Consider the following 21,693-nt stretch of genomic DNA (forward strand, 5'->3'; position numbering starts at 1 on the left):
TTTTAAGCCTGGATGCTGTTTTCATTGACAATCACTCCTGAGAACTCCTCTGACCTCCCCTTCCCTCCTGTTCCGTGCTGGGTCTAAAGTCTTGCATAACCAGCGAGTTTAATCGTTGTCCTTCTTAAGGGTCTGGTGGGTTAAAAAAGCCGGTGTGCCTTCTCACCACTTACTCAGTTAAACAGATTAACAGAGTGAGGAGCCCCCCGCTCCACCCTCCTCCTACCAGATCAGACCATTGGGTGCAGATTAGGGATTGCACTGGTTCAGTCAGACGGCAGAATGGATCTTAGGCTTTGGTGGTGGGCTGATGGGCTCGGAGAGTGAAATGCTGTTGATGCATGTGGAATGACATTCCAGACGCCCAAGCTTGTTGTATAACGGGAGGGGAATGCGAGGCCACTGAGGCAGTGGAGATGTCAGTCAGTCAACTGAGAGAGACCTTCAGCGTTTAATTTGAAAATTAGATTCTGGCTGCCTGTCTGACACCAGCTCATACAAAGTGTCTGATAGCAGCACATTTGGGAAACCTTTTCAAAGGATAATAGTAGAGGATATTTAAATAATCTCTTGTTTTATTGATAATGTGTATACTATCTTGCTACTAACTTGTCAGTTGCATGTAAAGCACTTGCAGTTGCACTTGGATTGCAATACCTGTATGAAAGGCGCTATGCAAATGAGGTTTGATTGATTGAAAGTAGGTAACAAACCCAATTTTATTGGCAACACCGTCAACAGCCAAGCTCTAAAAGGAGACATTCGTGCCAAAATGAAATGTTTTTAATGTTTTTTAATTCTGCATGTCATCTTTAAGTGCTACAACAAGCCAGGTGCATTATGGTCAAAATCACCCTTTAAAGGAAGTGGGTTTAGCTTTCACCTTTTTAACTATGAAAGCTAAACCATGTTTTGTCTTATGGGTTTGGAAAGATTTCTGTGTTTTTACTTTCCATATCATAAAGTGACAATTTGAATATATTGAGTTTTCATAAAAAATCAAAGTCATAATTACGACTTGGATGTTCACATAAATGCTATGTCACGTTCTAGCCTTTCTTATATTGCAAAGTTGTTTCTTTTTTGATGAGTGGTTTTTGGAGGGTTTTCTGTCTGTGTGCTGTGTCTTTATCTATTAATGTACCACATGTTGTCTTTTTTATTTTTACTAACTTCTGCAGAGTGAATTCCCCTTGAAGGGACAATGGAGTGAAGTGGAGATAAAGATTTTTTTAACATTGGTATATAAAATGGTTTGAACGCAGCACATATATATGTACAACAGTATTTTGCTGTGCAGAGTGTGACAGCGAGAATCTCTGCTCGTGCCGTGCTCTGTTATAAATAAGTTGCATACGGGTTCAACCATCTGGCACATTTCTTATCTTTTTCTTATCTGGTTTTGCAAGTTTGTCAGCCAACACACACTGTAGTTCTCCGGAAAGAAAGCACAAACCTTACATCATTTTGTGGACCTGAATGTCTCGGTGCTGAATTATTAATGGCAAGTAGATTGTGCACACACATTTCGGCAGCATTAGTAGAGCTAATAAAAATGACATACTGTGTTTGCATGGATCAAACTTTGCACGTGTTACGGTGTTGATTGCTGCAAAGATGCCAACACCCCAAAACAACCAAGCATCCACTGGGAGAATCACATTTTCGTTTTAGACCCATTTGTTGTCTGATATGCATTCACCCACACAGCAGATCTCACACTTTGTATTTGCTCAGGACTAGTCATAGAGCAGTGGAGGCTTTAATCTCCAAACAAGACACGTTTGTTAGAAAAACCCTCCCACCCCCTCACTCTCCACTTCCATAATCCCTTCTTTAATATCTCACATTGCCAGTGGCATTTGCCTCCTGCAAAATGGAGGATTGGATTAGTAATGTCAGGAATGTAATGGAGGAACATGATTGAGCATGTCACTTTGGTGTTTGCATTTGGTGGCCTAACGTGTTTTGCGATGCGTAATGGGTGGAATCACTACTCGCTTTTCCAGAGTAGAGCCAGCCGAGGGAGGCTCAACAGGATCAGAGCTGGTGCCGACTCCAAATGTCTGTAAAACCAGATCAAAAGCACTCGTTTCTCTGAAAAAGAGAAACTGCTGCCCAGCTGACAAATCATCTTTTGGAAATAAGTTGCAAAAGAATTACGTTTGTCTTCTCGTGAGAGAAAATACTGAGCTCTCCATACTGTAGCTCTGTTTGAGCCTGTGGTGGAATTCAGGCTTGTGTATGTTGGGGATACAAGCAGCGTTAAAACGCATTAAACTGAAGCTCGGGCAAAGGAAACAGCAACCATCAGCATTAACCCCCTCACTGGCTTTAATGCGCTGAGCTTGCTGTGGTCCAATTCAGTCACTCGCGTTGTCTTTGATTCCAGTTTATGCTTCTCAGCAGAAGTTGACTGTAATCATGTGGACTTATTTGACAAAGGGCTAGTCAAGAGGCATCAGAAAGTTGACAAATTAGTCAAGTAAAATTGCAGCCCTGGCAGAGAAACAACACAACAGCTGACAAAAGAGGAAAAAAATCCACAAAACCCAACAAAGGCTTGTCTGTGAAAGGAGGCACGAAAGAGAAAAGCAAAGCAAGCTAAATGGACTTTTAGAAAATAAAGGCACCACACAAATCATTATTTGCTTTTTGCCGAAGTGGCAGGAGTATCGCCAGGTTTGCAGTTGGCTGTATTTATTTTCCAGCCTGACCAAGCTGCACCCACAACATGTAGCCACAAGCCCTGGGCTCCAAAGCATTTAGAACCATGCTGTGCCTGAGGTCCGCACCTGTCTGTGTGATTGATGAAAGCTTCGACGCAGGTAGCTACACACCTGAACTCCCTGCTCACTTCACTGTGAGCACCGAGGAGAACTTTCTACACCTGCAGTTACTCATTTTGTCTCAGTTACATAATGAAGTAAAAGGCCTCTACACACCCAGTTTATAACTTGAGAAAGAACAGCTAGTTAATCCAAGGCACGTGGATAAAGACTGCAATTAGAGATCATTTCCATTGGTGATAAATCTTCCGCTTATTTTCTGGATTTATTGTTTAGTCTTTTAAATGTCAAGAACTATAGTGATAAATGCCGATCACAACTTCTCAGAGCCTGAAAAGACGTCCATAAAGTGCTTCTTTTGTTTCACCAACAGTCCAAAAGATATTTCATTCACTATCATATTTGACAAAGACAAGTAGCAAATCTTCATATTTGAGAAGCGGGAACCAACAAAACTTAAAAAAATGACTAAAACAATTAATTGATTATCAAAATAGTTAATTTTCTTGTGACTCAATAATAGAATAATCAGTGACTTGTTGGGCGCCCAGATAGCTCAGTTGGTAGAGTGGGTGCCCATATATAGAGGTTTACTCTCGACGCAGCAGACCCAGGTTCGACTCCGACCTGCGGCCCATTGCTGCATGTCATTCCCCCCTCTCTCTCCCCTTTCATTTCTTTAGCTGTCCTGTCAATAAAGGCCTAAAAATGCCGAAAAAATAATCTTTAAAAAAAAAAAATCACTGACTTGTTGAAGCTCTAAAACAGTTAAATAGAACATGGAAATGAAATTAGAAGGTGTGAAATAAAATAAGAAAATACAAAATGAATGATGAAATAAATAAGTAAAAAAAATAGTTGCAGATTAATCGTTGTTCTAGTAGTTTGTTCAATTGTATGCATGCTGTATGTTATAATCATTTCAGCTCTAAAACATGAATAAATAAATGTTTTCCGCTTCCAGACCACCTTGACTCAATGTAAATTTAAAGATGAATGTGTCACTGGGTGCCCAGATAGCTCAGTTGGTAGAGCAGGCGCCCATGTGTAGAGGTATACTCCTCGACGCAGCAGTCCCGGGGTTCGACTCCGACCTGCGGCCCTTTGCCGCATGTCATTCCCCTCTTCTCTTCCCTTTCATTTCTTCAGCTGTCCTGTCATTAAAGGCCAAAGAAATGCCCAAAAAAAGAAAGACGAACGTGTCACTTGTTGGTTAAAATCCCGGCTAGTGAATCTAAATAATGCAAAACAACGCTGCGCAACACGAGGCAGGCACACAAACTCGACAGTGGTCTGTTCTTTAGAGTCACTTGAGTTTATCTAACTAAGCAATCAACAAACCAAAGAGATGTGGGTCACATTCTGAATGGAAAGATGTAGATGTTAAAAATAACAAACAAGGAAGTCCTTGTGTCTCTGCATTGAGGTCGGTTGCTGGACAAAGGGCTGCATTCTTCACCAAACCCACAAGTTGGATCTCCTCATGCTCAGAATTTCCATGGCTGCTGCCCTTCTTTTAGACATTTCGGTCTCTGCTGCTTTTAATATTCCCCGGTCCTCCCCTCATTAGGAGCGAGGCATACTGTACAAGCTGTGATGTCACGAAAGTGGACTTTTCCAGAGGCGGGTGTTTCCCTCCAGGTGGGAGTGGTCACAGCTAAAAGGAGGAACTGTCTGTTCAATGCTGCTCTGTTCAACATTTTATACAGAAATTCCATACTGCATATTTAAATTGTTGGGCAGAGACTTACCTATAGACTCAGACATTTAAGTGATCTGTCTGTGCCTCTTGGCTGTCGGTGAGAGAGTCCAAACTCGAAAGAAACATACCATTTACAGATTTCAAATACACATAAGACGGCACCGATTTTATTAGATGTTTGTGCTAGATTGTGTTTCTCATCACTTTATTCCTTTCCTTTTTTCCAATCCAGTTTTGGGAAGCGATCAGCAGGCAGCTTGCGACGTGGATGTGAGTGCATCGTCCTGGAACCCTCAGAGATGATTGTGGTGAGTCCAGTTTTTCAGACTTTTAGCACACAAGTGTCAAACACATGAAAGAGAATGGTTATTCATATTTTGACAAAGCTTTTCCCACCCAAATGATAATTTTCTATCACTTATAACCCCAAAACCTATTTTGTTATTTTGTAAACCATAGTGGCCTTCACTTAACTGCTTACGGTGTCAAACTCTAGTTGGAACAATATTCCGTTTGACATCACATTAGACAGAGAAAAACAGCATACCCTCACAATTGAGAAGCTGGAACTAAAACATGGTTTGCATTTTTCCTTGAAAAATTAATTGCCTAATTGTTATAACTCCAGAGATAAATACTGGTCCCAAAACCATTTAGTCATCCTTATCCACACTTTGTATTAACAGAAAGATTGAGATGAATGATGATACAGTATAAGAGAAGAGGGAAAAATGTGGTGTTTTATAATCTATTTTCATGGTTGTAAGTGTACGTGTCCTATCATTTATAACTTTCACAAATCCATCTTAAAACAGATTCATCTTGAAAGAGGAACACAGAACACAATTAACATGATAAATAATTTTTGGGCCGGCTGCAGGCAACAGTGTGTTGCGGGACTGAACAAAGCTGTTTGAAATACTGTGACTACTTCAGCCAGCAGAACTGTGCACACTGTGGCAAATAAAGCCAATACGTGTCACCATTTTGATGGCTGACTGACCATTTTGATGGCTGACTGACCATTTCTATGTTCATTTTGGATTTGGTTTAGAGCATATTATACTGCCACCTTAAAATCACACACATGCATGCATCTACACACTCACTCTCCACCATTTCTAGCACATACGAATCCGCCCCTTTGCCATTTTTTATTTTTTTTTATTAAAGTAAGACGTGAAATATAACCCACGTCTTAACAGTATATCATCTTAACATGTATCGTTATTATATATAATAACGACTAGTTGGCACTGCTGTAGCCACAGCACATCACATCCTGTAATTGCTGTGTCTCCATAAGTATGCATTGTAGAACGAGGGGCTTCTGTTAACTGAGCCTTTATCAGCTACTCACAAACACCCCCAGTAATAACACCCTCTCCTCTGCTCGCTGTAGACACTTTCTGGACTTACCCCTTTTTTCTATAATAGGTGCCAACCCACTCTGTAATTACTGAGGAGGGTTTTGTGCTGCTGAAATATAGATACGTATGGATAACCCCCCCCCACCCCTGCTGCAAGTTTGAGTTACACACAGAATGATGCGCACATGCAGTTACAAATATGAGCAAAGCAACTATCACTTCAAAAGAAAAGAAATAATAAGCTGCTCCCATGTCCATACTGTACACACATGCATGCGCGCGTTGCTCTGCGATTTGCAATTAGACACACCATCACACTTATGCTCTCGATCACACAAGGCTCCCCTGCCGTTGTCATGGCAGCAGTTGGTACGGCAGAGAGAGATTTTTGTGGTGTAATCCCAAAGGCTGCGCGATGTGAAATGTGAAGCCGCAGTGAAAGTGGCGAGTGAGAGGAGGAATGGGTCCAAGATGAAGAAAAAAAAAGAAACTTCAATATGCCATTCCAGCTGCATGGCCCAAAGCCGCCAGGCACCCGAGTGGTCCTATTTAACCAATAATACTTTAGAAAACTGCAGAATATAACTTCACTCCCTGCTATGTCGAAGTGGCATTCTGTGCCAGTTTCCACTTGGAAAATGTTCATTTTTTTTCCTGCCTTCAAATCATTAAAAATGGAAAAATAGATTTTTATCTTGTTTGAACATATAATTTAATTGTGGTTAATACATCTAACCGAGACGGCGAGAGTTGAGAGTGTGTCTATTTCATCAGCTCGTCTTTTACTCTATTAGACTCCATCTCTGTTCATCACCGTCTAGTCAATCAATCTCACCATCTCCCTCCCTCACTCCAGATACCTCGCTCTCTTTCTCCCTCTGTCTCTCTTTTCGTGTTGCGAGCACCCTTTGACGTAGGTGTGCAGCCCACACACACTTCTATTTTTACGCAACGAGAGGGGCGGGAGGCAGGGAAGAGGTGGAGGTGGGAGGAATTGTAAATTGAGTATAGGAGGTTGGGTTTTTTGGAAGTGTGTGTGTGTGTGTGTGTGTGTGTGTGTGTGTGTGCGCGCGTGTGTGTGTGTTTTGGGGGGCGTGAATGAAGATGAAGAGAGCCACTCCCTCCCCCCACCTCACTCTGTCTCCCTCCTTCACTATCATTTCCAGGTGGACTATATGGATGAAAATGAGGAGTACTTTCAGCGGCAAGCCTCGCACAGACAGTCCCGTCGGCGCTTTCGGAAGATCAACCAGAAAGGGGAGAGGCAGACAATCATCGACACCGTGGATCCGTACCCCACCGGAAAGCCGCCCATAGCCCGGGGATACCACACGGTGAGTTGCAGCCCTGCGCTACAGTGCTGTGTTTACCCTCGCTGCGGTGGCTCGCTGTGCGCTCAGCGTAGCTCTTGTTCGTGTGTTGTGCTTCTTCTTCAGAACCTGTTGTGCAGTCTTGCTTCAGATCGTAGCTGAACATGTGTCTTCCCTGTTTTCACGACTTTGTGTTTTCTCTCTGGGCTATAGCTGGCCCTCGGTTGTAGTTTGCTATGTTTTCTTCCTGGGGAAGGGTACCCATGTCCTCTAAAGGTGCATTTTCGTGCCTGTTTTCCTAATCTTTGCACTGAGCTGTCCTCCCTATAGTGTTTAATTGTTGTTTTACCCATCCTTCTGCTGGCTGTAGTGTGTCAATCTACCCTCTCTGTAATACATGTTTGTAGTTTGTTAAGCTTCCTTAATACTGTAGTTTCTCTGCGCTATACGTGCGACTTCGAAAATCTGTTTGTCTGTTTGTGCTTCTCATGGTTGTCAGAAAAGCTTTCTGATGTGAATGATTTTGAGGTTTTTAGCACTTTTCTTTTCAGCGTTTGCACCATAACACGCTCCTCACCAATGCTTCGTTTTTTTCACTTGTCTGAAGTTGTCTCTGCTGTTATGAGGATGATTAAAATGTCAGCATATTCCAAAGCAAATTCAAGGTGCATATGGTTCTATAACATAATATAACATGTATTTTATATTATTATGTTATACATGTAACAATTCCTTGGATTTACAGATAAAGTGTGCCCTAGAGAATTAAACTTTTCCTCAAATGCATGTTGCTGTTGATGATCATTGAACCAAAAGAAAAGAAAGAAAGTAGTTTAGCTAGAAAGTTGTGTTTTTGAAGCAGCTGTTCCCAACGTGGGAATTGGGACACCTACAAGGGTTCTGAGATGAATGAAAGGGGTCGCAGGATGATTTTTGTGGTAGAAAATAATAAAAATCAGTTTTTGGACTTTTTCCTCTAATATTTGCTTCTGTCTTGTGAAGTAGTGCACAACTTTGCATCCTCTGACCTCACAATTCTCATAAGCATGGCTTTATATAATGGAGTCACAATCAAAACAGGTTGAAAACCACAGTTTTAAAGAACTGCACAGCTCCATGCATACTGGTGTATCTCTGCTGACTGTTGAACATTTAAATGAAAGCTATAAAAGAATATCTTTTAGTAGTGCCATTTTGTAAAGACATTTATTTACAGGTTAACTTCCAGCACTATTAAGATGTCATTTACATAAAGATAATCTGTTCATTTATGAAGACAAAATATGATGCTGAAATGTAGCACTGTCTTGCTTTGGAAAATTACAGGCAATTTCTTTTGGACAGCAGTTGACGATGTGAATACAGTATATTGTGATTTAATAGTTTTTTACATCAGAACTACAGTAAGTATAGAGAGGAAATGGAGGAGGAAGAAGAGAGGTTGAAAAAAAGAGAACATTGTGGGGGTCAGATGGTGCCTTCTTTCACGAGTCTTACAGCTGTTCAATTCTTATAAACTCTCATTTACATACTCAACAGTGCAACAGTCATGCACCAGTGCTAAATGCTCTATGTTTGAAACAGTTCTTAGACAACACTACTAATTAAATCCTGTTTTGGCATGTTAGTGCCTGGACAAGTCCGCAAACTCTGTTTTATGTATAGTTGAAAAATAGATGGATGACGGAATGAAAGAAGAAATGGGGTTTGGTGCTCTGACAGTGTGAAGCCTCATCCAATCACAGTGTGCATGCTTGTGTGGAAGAGTATTGACTTTAACCATTTGAAGGGATTCGACTCCAGCAGAGAAAGAGTTAGTTTCCCCGTTGCGTTGCGCCAGGCCTCTTCCCCTCTGTGCTTTCTTTCCCTGGGAATAGGAAGCACAGCATTTTCACACTAACGATGCAAATACCCAGCATGCAGTTGTTACACACAGCATTTCCTGTTCTGCACAATTTCACTGCATTCCCTTCATTCCTGACGTTCCCGCGGGGGCTCGGTCAGTGTACCCAGTTCTTCTTGGAACATTGTACAACAATCCCGCTTAAAAAGGGGGGGGGGAATGCTGCAAGCGTCATCTTCCTCCTGCCTCCCTCCAGCCCCACCCTGTTTCCTAAATATAGACTCGCTGTGTTTTTGTTTCAAAAGACTGCACTGAACTTTCGCATGGCCCGACATCTCTTGTCACACCCTCAACTCTCCTCGCTCTAGTACCGTTCCTGTGGGAAGGATGGAGCGGGTGCCATGGCAACCAGCAGTCCCAAATGGGCTCTGCTCGAGTGCACTTAGAAGTACAGTAGGGGAAGGGAGCTAACTTAACAAGAGTGCAGTACGCTGCTGCTGCTGCTGCTGCTGCTGCTGCTGCTGCTGCTGCTGACAGAGGGGTGGAGGGGAGCAGAGCGACGTTGAAGCTGAATCTGGGCGGATGCTAAGCTGACATAGCAAGCTAATCTCCAGCATTTAGAATGCCAGGCACTGCTCAGATTTTCCTCCCTCCTACCCCAAGGCGTATTTAGGAGGTGAAAAATGCACCACGGAGAAAATTGGGATTGAAGAAAGGAAATCTCTCCAGCAGGCAAGGTTTTTATTCAGCTTAGTCACTCCTATGAAGGCAGATGTGATGAGAGGTACGAAAACATCAGAGGAGCCACTGATCTGAAGGTTTTAAAGCTCTTCGAACGTGAGAAATACTCTAGACAAATCTGTTTCATTTGGGGCTGAGATGATTATTTTCATTGTTGACTCTGTTGCCGACTCTGTTGATGATTTATTTTTATTTTTATTGTTTAGTCTATAAATTACATCAAATACTGAAAAATGCTCATCACAACTTTGCAGAACCCAAGTTGATGTCTCCGATGTCTTGTCCAGTCCTAAACTCAAAGATATTTAATGTACAATTCTAAAAAAAAAACAGAGAAAGATGCTAAAAGCTGGAACCAGTGATTGCTAGGCATTTTTGCTTGATAAGTGACTTCAATTGTTAATCAGTTATCAAAGTTGTTGATTAATGCTGATTGATTAATAAACCAATTATTTCAGCTCTTGTTTTATTTAAGCCATATCTCAAATATTGGATTTTATCTTAATTCTTGTCACAGACAGGACGATGCTGGCAGACCATAATACCCTTCTTAGTATAAAGAGAATAAACAGTGTTGGAAGAAGATCTTTTTGTTGAAGTAAAGCTATAAATAGCGCAAATTAAAAATACTATGTTACAAGTAAAATTGTTATAACCAAAATGTCACTAGGTAAAACTACAGTATTATCTTCAAAATGTGTCCAAATTAAAAGTAGTCATCATGCCGTACACATTGTGGCCCCTGGTCAGAGTTGTAAATATTTCAATATTGGATTATTATTACTGATGCATTTATATTGTATGTTAATAGCATTGTTGTAGCTGTTACTTTTAACCATATTGTTGGGTAGTTAATTCAGTAACAATGCAGCATATTTTACAAATGCCTCAAAATGATCCTTACAGTACTTGAGCAAATGAACTCCGTTACAAACGTTGCATTTGAAGAGAAAACATGTTAGGAAACAAAGTGAAATTGTTGGTTATTTGAAGCTTAGGTTACTTCATTTTATTATTAGGTGTGAAAACTTTCATTTAAAACTTAACAGCTGAGCTCTGCTTCTGTGAACATGATAAGATGTGACAGCCTCCATCCTCTAGTATTGCATTCGATCCTGAAATAGCTAATGCTTTGCCAGTAGCCGAGTGGCCTTCATAGACCTTTTTCACGGCAGACATGTTGACATGTCACAGTAGGAAAATCACAGGTGTATTCAAACCCATTAATGATGGCTGCATTCCACTTAGGAGAGGCCCTGGTATTGTGCATGCTGACTCACTGAAATAGCTTACTGGGACACTTGATGGAATTGAGCCATCGTTAAGGTTATCAATTTCAGCTGTGCTTTTCCTACTATGACAAGTCAAAATGTCTGCTGTGAAAAAAGGTCCATTGTTGGTGAGAAAGTGTTCTGTAACTATAAGGTCACAGGTTTGATCCCTGCTGTGGGCAGAGTGTCTGTGAGCAGTTGTGTGTCCCTGAGCAACACACTGAACATGCTCAGTCATTGTAAGTTGCTCTGGAGAGTGCCAGCTTAATACCTAAAATATAAATGTAATTGTAACCCAGTGGTGGAATTCCCACTGGGAGTGCTGACACACACACACACAGCTCAGCCCGGCCCCCACTTGCTATTTTCTGTATGAAGTGAGGATTATTTGGCTTTCAGGGTTCAAACATAATTCAAGTTATTTCTTGAACGTTTTTAAGTACAGAGTCTGGCCTTATATTCATGCAAATGAATGGCTTCATTTGGTTATCACTGGAGAGAGAATAAGTGTGGGATAGTCTTTGTTAGATACATAGACCGTTTCATTGGCTGGTTAAGGTTTCAATATGTCTATCTGTCTTGAACTTTTCTTGAAATCGATTAACATGCTTCACAATTCAACAACATAATGGCAACATGAAACGGCAATTACATATTTTTTTTGTAATATTTGTTGCCAATAGTCTCATATACATGGTCCCTTGTAAGGCTTATTCAGAGCCAGAGTAGATGCTAAAGAAATGCTTTTGTTTTTGTTGTAGTCACGGAGATTGATAAGAACGGTCACCAGAAGATATGAAGGGTCTGTCTGAAATGCATCTATGAAGTAGCCTAAGAATTAATTGAATTTTAGTTTTTCATCATTGATATTATTAGTGTTATTGTTATGATTATTCAGTAAGACTTTGCGTTCATGTTAGCCACTATCTGGTTACGAAATTATGTTATTTTGCCTTGAACAATCCATAGTGACAGACGTATCCGTCTCGCTGACACAGAGGCCAATAGTCCAAGAAATATGTGAATGTAACAGCATTCCTGTAAATTTACTTAAAGCAACCTGTATCAGCGTTAATCTCATCCATAGTTGATTGATAGTTAATAGTCGCATTTTTTGAACTCACCGGAGTCCCCATTCTTAATCCCGCCTACAAAGCTGTGATTGACTCTGTTGTTTTTGCAACCGGGAAAACAGCCACCACCAATGAGCACAAAACCCAACCTGTGTGAATCACTGTTGGCAGCGTCAATGCTGGCAGCGATTAAAGTTGGGTTTATGCAGAAGTCATGGCAGAAGTTGTACAAGCTTCTGTTTTTGAATTACAACAATGCAGGGTTTTTTGGGGGCCTGAGCTTGCATTAGTGTTTCGGTGGAATTTTCAGAGGAATAGGCAGACCTTTGCAAAAATACTAAGGTAAAAGTTGACAGTTTGGGCTACACTTTTATTGCACTGGTCAGATTTATTGTCAAAGACCACACCTACCACTAAACATTGAAAGCTTTTGATTTAAGGTAGGATGTAGGATAGTCCATTTTAAAAAATTTTTTTTACCTCTGTCTCTGTCCATGAGTGAAGTTGTATCTCCATGTATCTGAAGGAAGTTATGCTCTTCTTCTTGTTAAATGTATCTTGTTATGTGAAAAATGTCACGTTTTACATGTAGCTGATGCTCATATCTAAAATGCCTGAAAATGAACACAGCTGTCAGTTTGAGCTTACATTTGTAGTTTGCCATCATTAGAAGCAGAGATCCAGGAATTTATAAGGATTAGGATAGATATATAAAAATACATTTCTGTTTCCGTATATGGGTCCTGGATAAATCAGGGCAGTGAAAGAGGAGAGTGTTTATGATTCAACACGTTTCATGTGTGCTCAGAGCAGTCGGTTAACACTTGGGTGCCTTATTCAGAATGGACAGCGGTTATTTCTAGCATCTCTCTCTCTCTCTCTCTCTATCTCTATCTCTCTATCTGTCAGTGGTGTACACACACTTGATCTTTGCGTATTCTCCATCGCAAAGGCTCATAAGCTCAAGTTCTCAGTTCCTCTTAATTTTGCACTTTATCTCAAACATGCTATCTTTTACTCTAATATCAACAGCCATTTGTGCTACCACACACACACACACACACACACACACACACACACACACACACACACACACACAGATTTTCTCCTTGTGCTGTCACTCAGTTTGAAATAAAATGTTGACGTGGCTGCCACCAGGGCCCTTCTCGTCTCTTCTTCTTTCTTTTAAACTCCTCCTTAGCCCCAGATACCCCAAACTCTCTGAGCACATGAGTAATATTCCTTCTCTGGGTTTACTCAGTGGCCAGTAGGGCATCCAAGGCTCCAAACAGCTGTTATATAATTATACAAGCAGCAGGAGGCAGACAATCAATACTCCTTTTACCCTTTTCCTCCACCCGGGCGGCCTGCTGGTTAGCCAGGATCAGCCTTCACTGACAAAATATTTTTTTATGTTTGAAAGCTCTTAAAGCTATAGTGCGTAGTTTCGGTCTCCCCCATGTGGAATTCTAAGCAATGACCACAATTCTGTCGGTGCATCCACGTGACACAAACCTTCCATGATCACGCTCCCCCCCCCCCTTCACACAGTTGCTACGTAGCCAAGGGGGACACGGAGGATTAAAAAAAAAAAACATGATGGACTCTTCAGAAGAGGTAATTATTTTCACACAGGTTTCTGCGCGCGAAAGTCCCCGGACGACACCAATTTCTAAACACAGCCATGCTGAGAAATCCATAGAGGGTTGTGTGGAGCTGATAGTCTTAATTAGCTTTGTATCAACTCATTTGGCAATGGCTTGAAAGTAACGGACGTTCATTATTATAAAAAAAAAAAGTTACGCACTAAAACATTTAAATATAAAACCTCTGTATGAGATGATTCTGAGACAACAATATAATTGTAGTAAATGAATGCAAAGATTGGCAGTCTCCACAGGGTATTATTGTATGTGGTTGCTTTATAGCACAGCTTCACTTCACACTCCCTTTACTCCCACGGTTCACTAACCTATTAGGGCTGAGAAATGAATTGCATTTGCAATTCAGAAGAGTGAACTTTCAATGCACAAGAGCTACAATTTTAATTCCTTTCTATATTATAAAGCTACAGCCAGCAGGCAGTTAGCTTAGATTATGTTAGCGTAAAGGGTCTGGGTCAGCCCAAAGGTAACAAATCAGCCTACCAGCACCTCTAAAGCTCACTAATGAAGAAATGATATCTCATTTTTTAAATCCCTTCACAAATCTATATTAGTAGATTATAAAAACATTTTGTGGTTTTATAGGGCCAGGCTAGCTTCTGTTTCCAGTCTTTGTGCTACACTAAGCTAACCGGCTGCTGACTTTTTTTTTTAACATGGTATTGATCTTTCCATCTAACTGTCGGCAAGAAATCAAATAAGTGTATTTCCCAAAATATCCAGCTATTCATTCAATAATATTGTGTATTGAGTTAGCTCATCCGGCCCGTAAAGCTCGGTTAGCATAAGCAGCTAAAGTGCAGAGTACTATCTTGGTATATGTGAGCTTAAATTCAAGTGTTTTCTTTACTTTGAAGTTAGCTTTTCTCTGGCTGACTGATTTGAAAAATAGAATCTCTTGTAGGATCATTTAACCTGGCAAAGCAACGAGCAACGTGTGATTGTTTTCATGTAGAAACGGGCTAAATTTAAATTATGCCTGGTAGAGGAATGAGATTAAAGGTCCCATGACATGGTGCTCTTTGGATGCTTTTATATAGACCTTAGTGGTCCCCTAATACTATATCTGAAGTCTCTTTCCCAAAATTCAGCCTTGGTGCAGAATTACAGCCACTAGAACCAGTCCCACAATGATCTTTCCTTAGGATGTGCCATTTTTGTGTCTGTAGCTATTGAGGAGGAGAGAGTGGGGGCAAGGTGAAGGGTGGGGGTGTGGCCTTGACCAACTGCCACTTTTCTCGTTTGAAAGCCATGATATCTCTCTCCCATGGGTTGGCCAAATTCTCTGGGCGGGCAAAGCAGAGAAAGGGGAGGTAACCTTGCTTGTTATGACCTCATAACAAGCAAGATTCCAGAACGGCTCATCTGAGCTTTCATTTTCTCAAAGGCAGAGTAGGATACTCAGGGCTCGGTTTACACCTATCACCATTTTAAGCCAATTGGGGACCATGGGCAGGCTGGGGGAACGCATATTAATGTTAAAAAACCTCATAAAGTGAAATTTTCATGCCATGGGACCTTTAAGGCTCAGAGATTTCTCCACTATTGTCTCGCGTGTTTAAAGGTAATTGTGCCAGAGGTTTCAAAGTTAATTTGAAAAAAAGATAAGTGATTTTTTTAAAACCACCCCACATCACACCTTATAATCAGAGTCTTATTGTCTGTTTAGAGGTTGAATAATGTCCTGCAGTGGTAATGAGGAGGTTCAGAAGTTAAAGTGATCTGTTCAGTAATCTGGAGGCATGCTGAATGGATGCATGTGTGTGCAAGCCAGAATAATAATGTGCGTATCTGTATGTTCCCTACCTGTCCTTGGCTATGAGAGCACTTAGAAAGTAGAATTTTCACCTTGAAAATGAATCAATCTGCTCCCAGAACAATGGGATTTTGCCAGTAGGTTGATATAAGATTTGTTGTCAGTACAAATAAACTTGTTTCAAGGTGTTGGTTGAACATTGACAGGAGTTGAATTGTCTGCCATAGGAAGTCATTAATACAAGTTGGTATTCTCACTAGGCATAATGTAAGTTTTTGGACTCACAAGATTTTATAGGATGCAGTCACATGCAGCAACATTCAGTCTTTGTCTAACATAGACATTTTATCTCAGTTTGGTGCAGAACGCTGCATTTTAACATGTCGATGAAGCTTTCACCTGCAATTTCTCACATCCTCGACTGGCAAGTGGCATGTCTGATAACTTTGATTTCCTCTGCTTCTTTTCATTGCTCTCTCCTTTAACCTGGCTCCCAGGAATGCAATAAACCTCAGGTACCGTATCTATTAACAATGTTGTTTGTTGTGTGTTTACTGTATGTGTGTGTGTGTGTGTGTGTGTGTGTGTGTGTGTGTGTGTGTGTGTGTGTGTGTGTGTGTTTTCTGCTTTTCTGTATTTTCTAGCTGCCTGTGTTTGTGTTTCTGCTGGTGCTTTTATCTGTGTCTGTTCCCCATTTGTGGTATCTGTAGCTTCTGGTAGACTCCCTTAATAAACACCTTCCATTTGCTGGCATTGAGGCTGATAAAGGCGCAGGGGGAAGCCTGCATCACTCTCAATTGTATTACCTCAACAGCAACGACATCAATTTCTTTTAAAAACACTCGGTCTTCTGCTCATACATATTATCCTGTTTTTGATCTGAAAAATGAGCACGCTTGGTTGAGAATGGACGCCGGCTGATGAAAGAGAAACGATAAAAATCACTCTGGTACAGCTTATGGGCCTGTAAACTGAGATAATTGCAACAATTTAGCTGATTGAGGTGCATCATATCTCAAACACCGTGCCTCTCTGCTGATGTGCTTGGTAATGGTATTGACTGTCTTTCGGCTCTCTGGATTATATTATTCCTGCTGTGTGGGTGTGGTTCTGTTGGGTCTTGCCTCACTGTTGAGGCAATCTACTCATGGTGCTGTTAATGCCTGTTAAAGTGTTGTGATTATGATGGCCTTGAAAGACATTTATCCAAGCATAACAAAGCTCAATTGTTACAAAGATGAATTCACCATTTGTGCTGCATCTAAACCTAGTATCGCCATTCCCCAATTGGTCTGGAACCAGTATATATCATATCTCAGTATTTCATCATGGAGTCCTGCCGTGTCCGAGCAGAAATGGATGATGAGGAAGAGGTTTAAAAGATCAGAGCTCAAGGTGTTGAGCAGTCAGACCTGCTGAGAAATGGGAAAGCAGAGAGAACAAACCTGCCACTCTCGGGCCGCAGCAAAGCAGTGCTCCTATTTTTAGAGCTGTCCTTAGTGACAACCTGCTCGGATTCAGCTGTGCAGATACAAAAGCCTTTTGAATAGACACGTAGGAACTGTAGCGGTGAAAGAAAAATGGTTCATTGTACACTTTTCTTCTTTTCTTGCTTCCTGCATTCCTTCATCTTTGGGTGTTCCTTTTAAATTTATTCAGAGGAGCTTTTTAGGGCTGCATCGAACGATTTCATTTTCGATTAATGGTCAAAAATAATTTATCAATCATTTTCTCCATAAAATGCCGTAAAATAGAAAAAAAGACCCATTCAAATTGCCAGACACACAGTCCAAAACCATTTAATTTACTGTGATTTGAGATGCTGGAACTTGTGAATAATTGGTATTTTTGCTTAAAAGTGACTGATGAATCATTCATTAAAATACTTGCCAATACATTTATTGTCTATTGACTAATCATTTCAGCTTTTACATTATTTTTAAATCAGTAAAGACATTATTTTCAGTTGTAGTGTGTCTTTCTTTGTTTTGTTAAATTGAACACCCAAGTGTCTCTTTCCCAGCACAGACACCAAAAGCTATATCTGTATTTATAGTTATTAATAGCCAAATATCAGACTTTGATGGAAATAGAACAGATATTTTTGGTAGTGTTCATTCTCGATAACACAGCTGAAATTGTGCCTTGTGCAAATGAGGGAAACAAGCTACTCATTTACAACTGGCTGTGGTTCATTTCTCAACCAGTGTTACAGAACATGATTACTGACATTTGATTTGCTTTTCATGTCAGTATTGACATTCAAAGACCTTTTTCAAGTTGAATATTTTAGATAGGGTTGACAGATGACATTTATTTCGATGGTAATGAGCCTGCTTGGTGAGGATAACAAAGTACGCTGTTTTTTGTTGTTTGTGTCTCTTATATTTGATGAAAATCTCTCATAGCAGAAGTGTTTGATCTGTTCAATGTGAGCTGGTGTTAGACAATGCTGGATGCTGCAGGAAATACTTGAGGTATTACAAATGATCCTGCTTCTGCTTGTCTGGTTAAGTAAGGGTTAAAATATGTTTTGTATGAGACTAAAAATACAAATTGTAGAACTGTCTTGCTTCATGTTGGGTGCACAGTTTGGTGGATGCATGTCAATGTTGAGAAAGACAAGAACAGAATGAAAGACTGTGATTTCATCCTGTGTGGTTTTAGTAAGCAGTGCAGATCATACAACACTATCATATTGTCTCCATTTGACCAATTATCTTCTGAAATATGAGCAACGTTTTTCTTCTGCTAAGGCCTGTAGTGCCTTTTAGAAGATATAGCCGGAGCTGTTTTTAGCATGGAGATTTCCGTTTGTCCTTCAGTCTACCACATTGGTCCAGACCAAAATATCTCAACTATTGTATAGATGGGTTGCCATGAAAGTTGCTACAATATATATATGTGTCCCATTCAAAATGATACCTGCTAAACATCAGCATGCTAGCATTGTCATTGTGAGAAGCATGCTGATGTTAACATAGCTCAGATTTCCTTTCTCTCCCTTTCTTTCTGATATGGAAAGGACAGAAACGGGAAAATTGGGCAAGAAACACAAAGGTGAAAGTTGCTCCCTGTAGCTGACTGATACACTAAGATCACACCCCCACCAGCATTGCACAGATAAAGACCTCCAGTTCATAACCTTCCACAGTTAGTCTATAACCTTAACCGGAAACCTGTAGTTACTGATCAGCTTTTCACTCACTTGTCAACAATCGTACTTTGCCACGTATTCTCCAACAGCTTCTCTTTTCATTCACTTTTTTTTGATTGATGCACCTTAGCAGGGGAGCGACAGATGTTTCGCCCCTGTGAACCTACAAGTGTAATCTTTAAAACGTGCCCTGCTGCCTGTGTTATTGCCAAATTATTTTCTGAGCAGCATGCAGGTGACAACAGCTTGATAAATGAATTAATCCCTTGGGCTGTAGCAGCTATGAAAATGTAGTCTTTATTAGATCATCTCTCTCTCGTTCTAACAAAGCTATTTAGAGCCGTCGTAATGGGACTGACTTCAAGGATTAATGCACATAGCTGGCAGTCAGGAGCGCTGTATTTCCTCTACATGAGGCCTTCTGTTGGCTTACAAACACAGTCACTGAACAAGGATAGACACAGATCAATAGATCAGAGTATGTTGAGTTTGATCTTATAATAGCCACTGTGTGTCCATGAGAAGTCACGTGTTCTATTGAAATCTTCTTGAGCAAGATACTGAAAACATTACCGGCTCACTCATTGTCAAGTCAGATGTAGGACGTTTCTTTGTCTGGTGATATATGATTTAGTTTTTGTTTGTTTGGATCCTGATTGGTTGTTCCTACAAGCTGTCAGATGTTCAAAGTGCAGGTTTTTTTTTTTCTGGCGTTCTTGATGTCCTGGTATACTTGGTTAGAAAATCTTCTCCTCTGCACTGCAGAATTGTCAGTGGTAAAATGTTCAATTGTAAGTAGAAGACTGGCAGCACTTTTTCTTATTGTCAAACAAATTCCATGAAAAACTAAAAATGTATTGATCCTACTAACAAGTATTGTCTGTGTATCTCACCAGTGCACCAAACATCTGCTGCTGAAAATAGTCCCTAACAAATGCACAATTTACTTGTATGGGTAACGTTTGCTAAATACTAGTGTCCAGCTGTTTTAGGATTTTTTTTCACCTATTCTAAAAATGACCCTGCATATTTGTGACCAGTTTTTAAAGACTTGCATATTCAGGGAAAACAAGTCTGCAGGTAATGAAGAGCACTGGTACCAAAAAAAGTCAGTTGATTCGAGGAGAGCCATACCATACAGTGGAAATGTGGCTTTTATGTCCCACACAACACAGAATTGTGGGTGAGGAGCTGAAATACTTGATGAGGAACTGAGTCTTTAGTGATCTATCTCAGCTGTGTTATGATTTCGATGCAGACGATATGCAGAAAAATCTCATCTTGCTCTGCTGGTTGTGTGCTCTGTGAATTGGGGGGCTTATACTCTATTTCTAAACATAAATGGCAACCAGTAGAATTTAGGAGTTAATGTAGGTAGATGGCAGATGTTGCCATGTAATGATACGTTTTTCTGTTATCACCCTTGAAACACTTGCCTGTGTGTATCATGTGTTGGTGCACGGGTGTGTCATCCAGCAGCGTAATGAGGTTTTTATGACTCTAATGCTACGCATCAGCAAGCAAAACAGCATCACATGGCCAACCTTACAAATGCAATGAACAATTGCACCCGCGCCGGGTTCACAGACTGTTTACAAATGGTAGATGAGGCACCGCCCCCACCTCGTGCATTTAGCACACACTGCTATTGAGCAACCAGTACATTGTTATTCTCAAGTGGCGTTTTCACGTCACTGTCACAATCCTCTAAGATCGATGCTCCCATTGCCTCTCTCCCTTTACGTTTAGCTTGTGATTAGTCAGTAAAAAAAAAAAAAAAAGATTAATTGGCTTGTTTGTTCCTAGAGAGCTTTAAGCGAAGGGGGTTGGGCAGGAAGATCTGATATTCCCCAGACACGACCCCGTTGCCGCGGTGATGTAATGATGCCCCGGTCCTCTTCGCCCCTCCCCTGGCGATTGTCTGAGACGTTAATGACAGGCTGCACAGCAAAGCACCTGAGCTTTTTTTTGTTGTTGTGGTGATACATTACATCATGGCTCGGTGCAGGAGAGGTGATGTCATAGCGGGTCTCCAGCTTCCCTCCCCCTCACCTCCTCCCACACAGCTCCCCATTTCTTTGACTGGAGCAGCTCCAAAACCAGCAAACAGTATGCTGCTTTCTAGGCATTGTCTGAGGCAGAGCTTCCAGGCCCTTGATATACAGCATAACAAAAAGCTCCAGCTTCACTGGTCTGCGTACATCAAAAAAAAATGTACCTTTCAAATGCTCAAAATGTGCAAAAAACTCATCCAAAACTTTTTATATTTGTGGGAGTTTGTATGCTGGTGTTTGTACAATTTCTTCACATTTTAAACCCAATTTAGCTCAGTTTCAGCATCATGATTCTTTTAAAGCTTATTGCCCGTTTTGATTTTTGAGCTATTGGCAAATAAATTGTAAAAAAAAAAAAAAAAATCCCATGAGATGTTCTCAGAACCCAAGGTGATATCTTTAGGCATCTTGTTTTGTCTAACCCACAGTCAAAGTCTTAAAAGATAGACAATAAAATAAAATAGAAAAAAACCGCTGACATCAATACATGTTTGGCATTTTCACTACATTAATAACTTAAACAAATCGTCAATCATAAAAATATTTGTAGTAGTTGCGGTGCTTGGTTTAGTTGCTCCTTTTTCTTAATATGCAAAGTATTGCAGCTTTATACTGTTATATTGCACTCAAGGGAATTGTCTTATTTTTTTAAACATCAAAATGACAAGAAAATAACAGCAATGGAACGGGACAGCAGAGAAATGATTGACACCAGCAACATTTCAGAAAAATGGTGTGACAACAAAATGACAACTACTTTTTGAGGTGTGACACTGCTTGATGAAGTGAGCTATAAAGCTTAAATTATGACAGCTCTAGTTGGTAATATTCATTCTTTTTGTGCCTTGGTTGTGAACTGAATTGGATGTTGTTTTTGTGATGGGGATATATACTGCAGCGGCTCTGTTGTTCATTGTCTTGGTTGGCCTTTACACCCCTCCATTGTTCCCTGTGACGTCTTTT

The 21,693-nt window shown here is 40.6% G+C and overlaps 1 protein-coding gene across 8 annotated transcripts in view; it reads left to right on the forward strand.

The window, feature by feature from the left end:
• rapgef2 (Rap guanine nucleotide exchange factor (GEF) 2) overlaps positions 1-21,693 on the forward strand; it is a 119,023-nt gene that overhangs the window by 56,798 nt on the left and 40,532 nt on the right. For 7 of the 8 annotated variants that reach the window (XM_039813644.1, XM_039813634.1, XM_039813637.1 and 4 more), the window contains 3 exons: positions 4,724-4,799; positions 7,028-7,195; positions 16,017-16,034. In XM_039813644.1, the coding sequence (XP_039669578.1) occupies positions 4,724-4,799; positions 7,028-7,195; positions 16,017-16,034 (262 nt within the window). The remainder of the gene's footprint in view (positions 1-4,723; positions 4,800-7,027; positions 7,196-16,016; positions 16,035-21,693) is intronic. The other variant, XM_039813640.1, reaches the window with a different exon arrangement.

Source organism: Perca fluviatilis, chromosome 10, assembly GCF_010015445.1.
Source record: "Perca fluviatilis chromosome 10, GENO_Pfluv_1.0, whole genome shotgun sequence".
NCBI classification, from domain to species: Eukaryota; Metazoa; Chordata; class Actinopteri; order Perciformes; family Percidae; genus Perca; species Perca fluviatilis.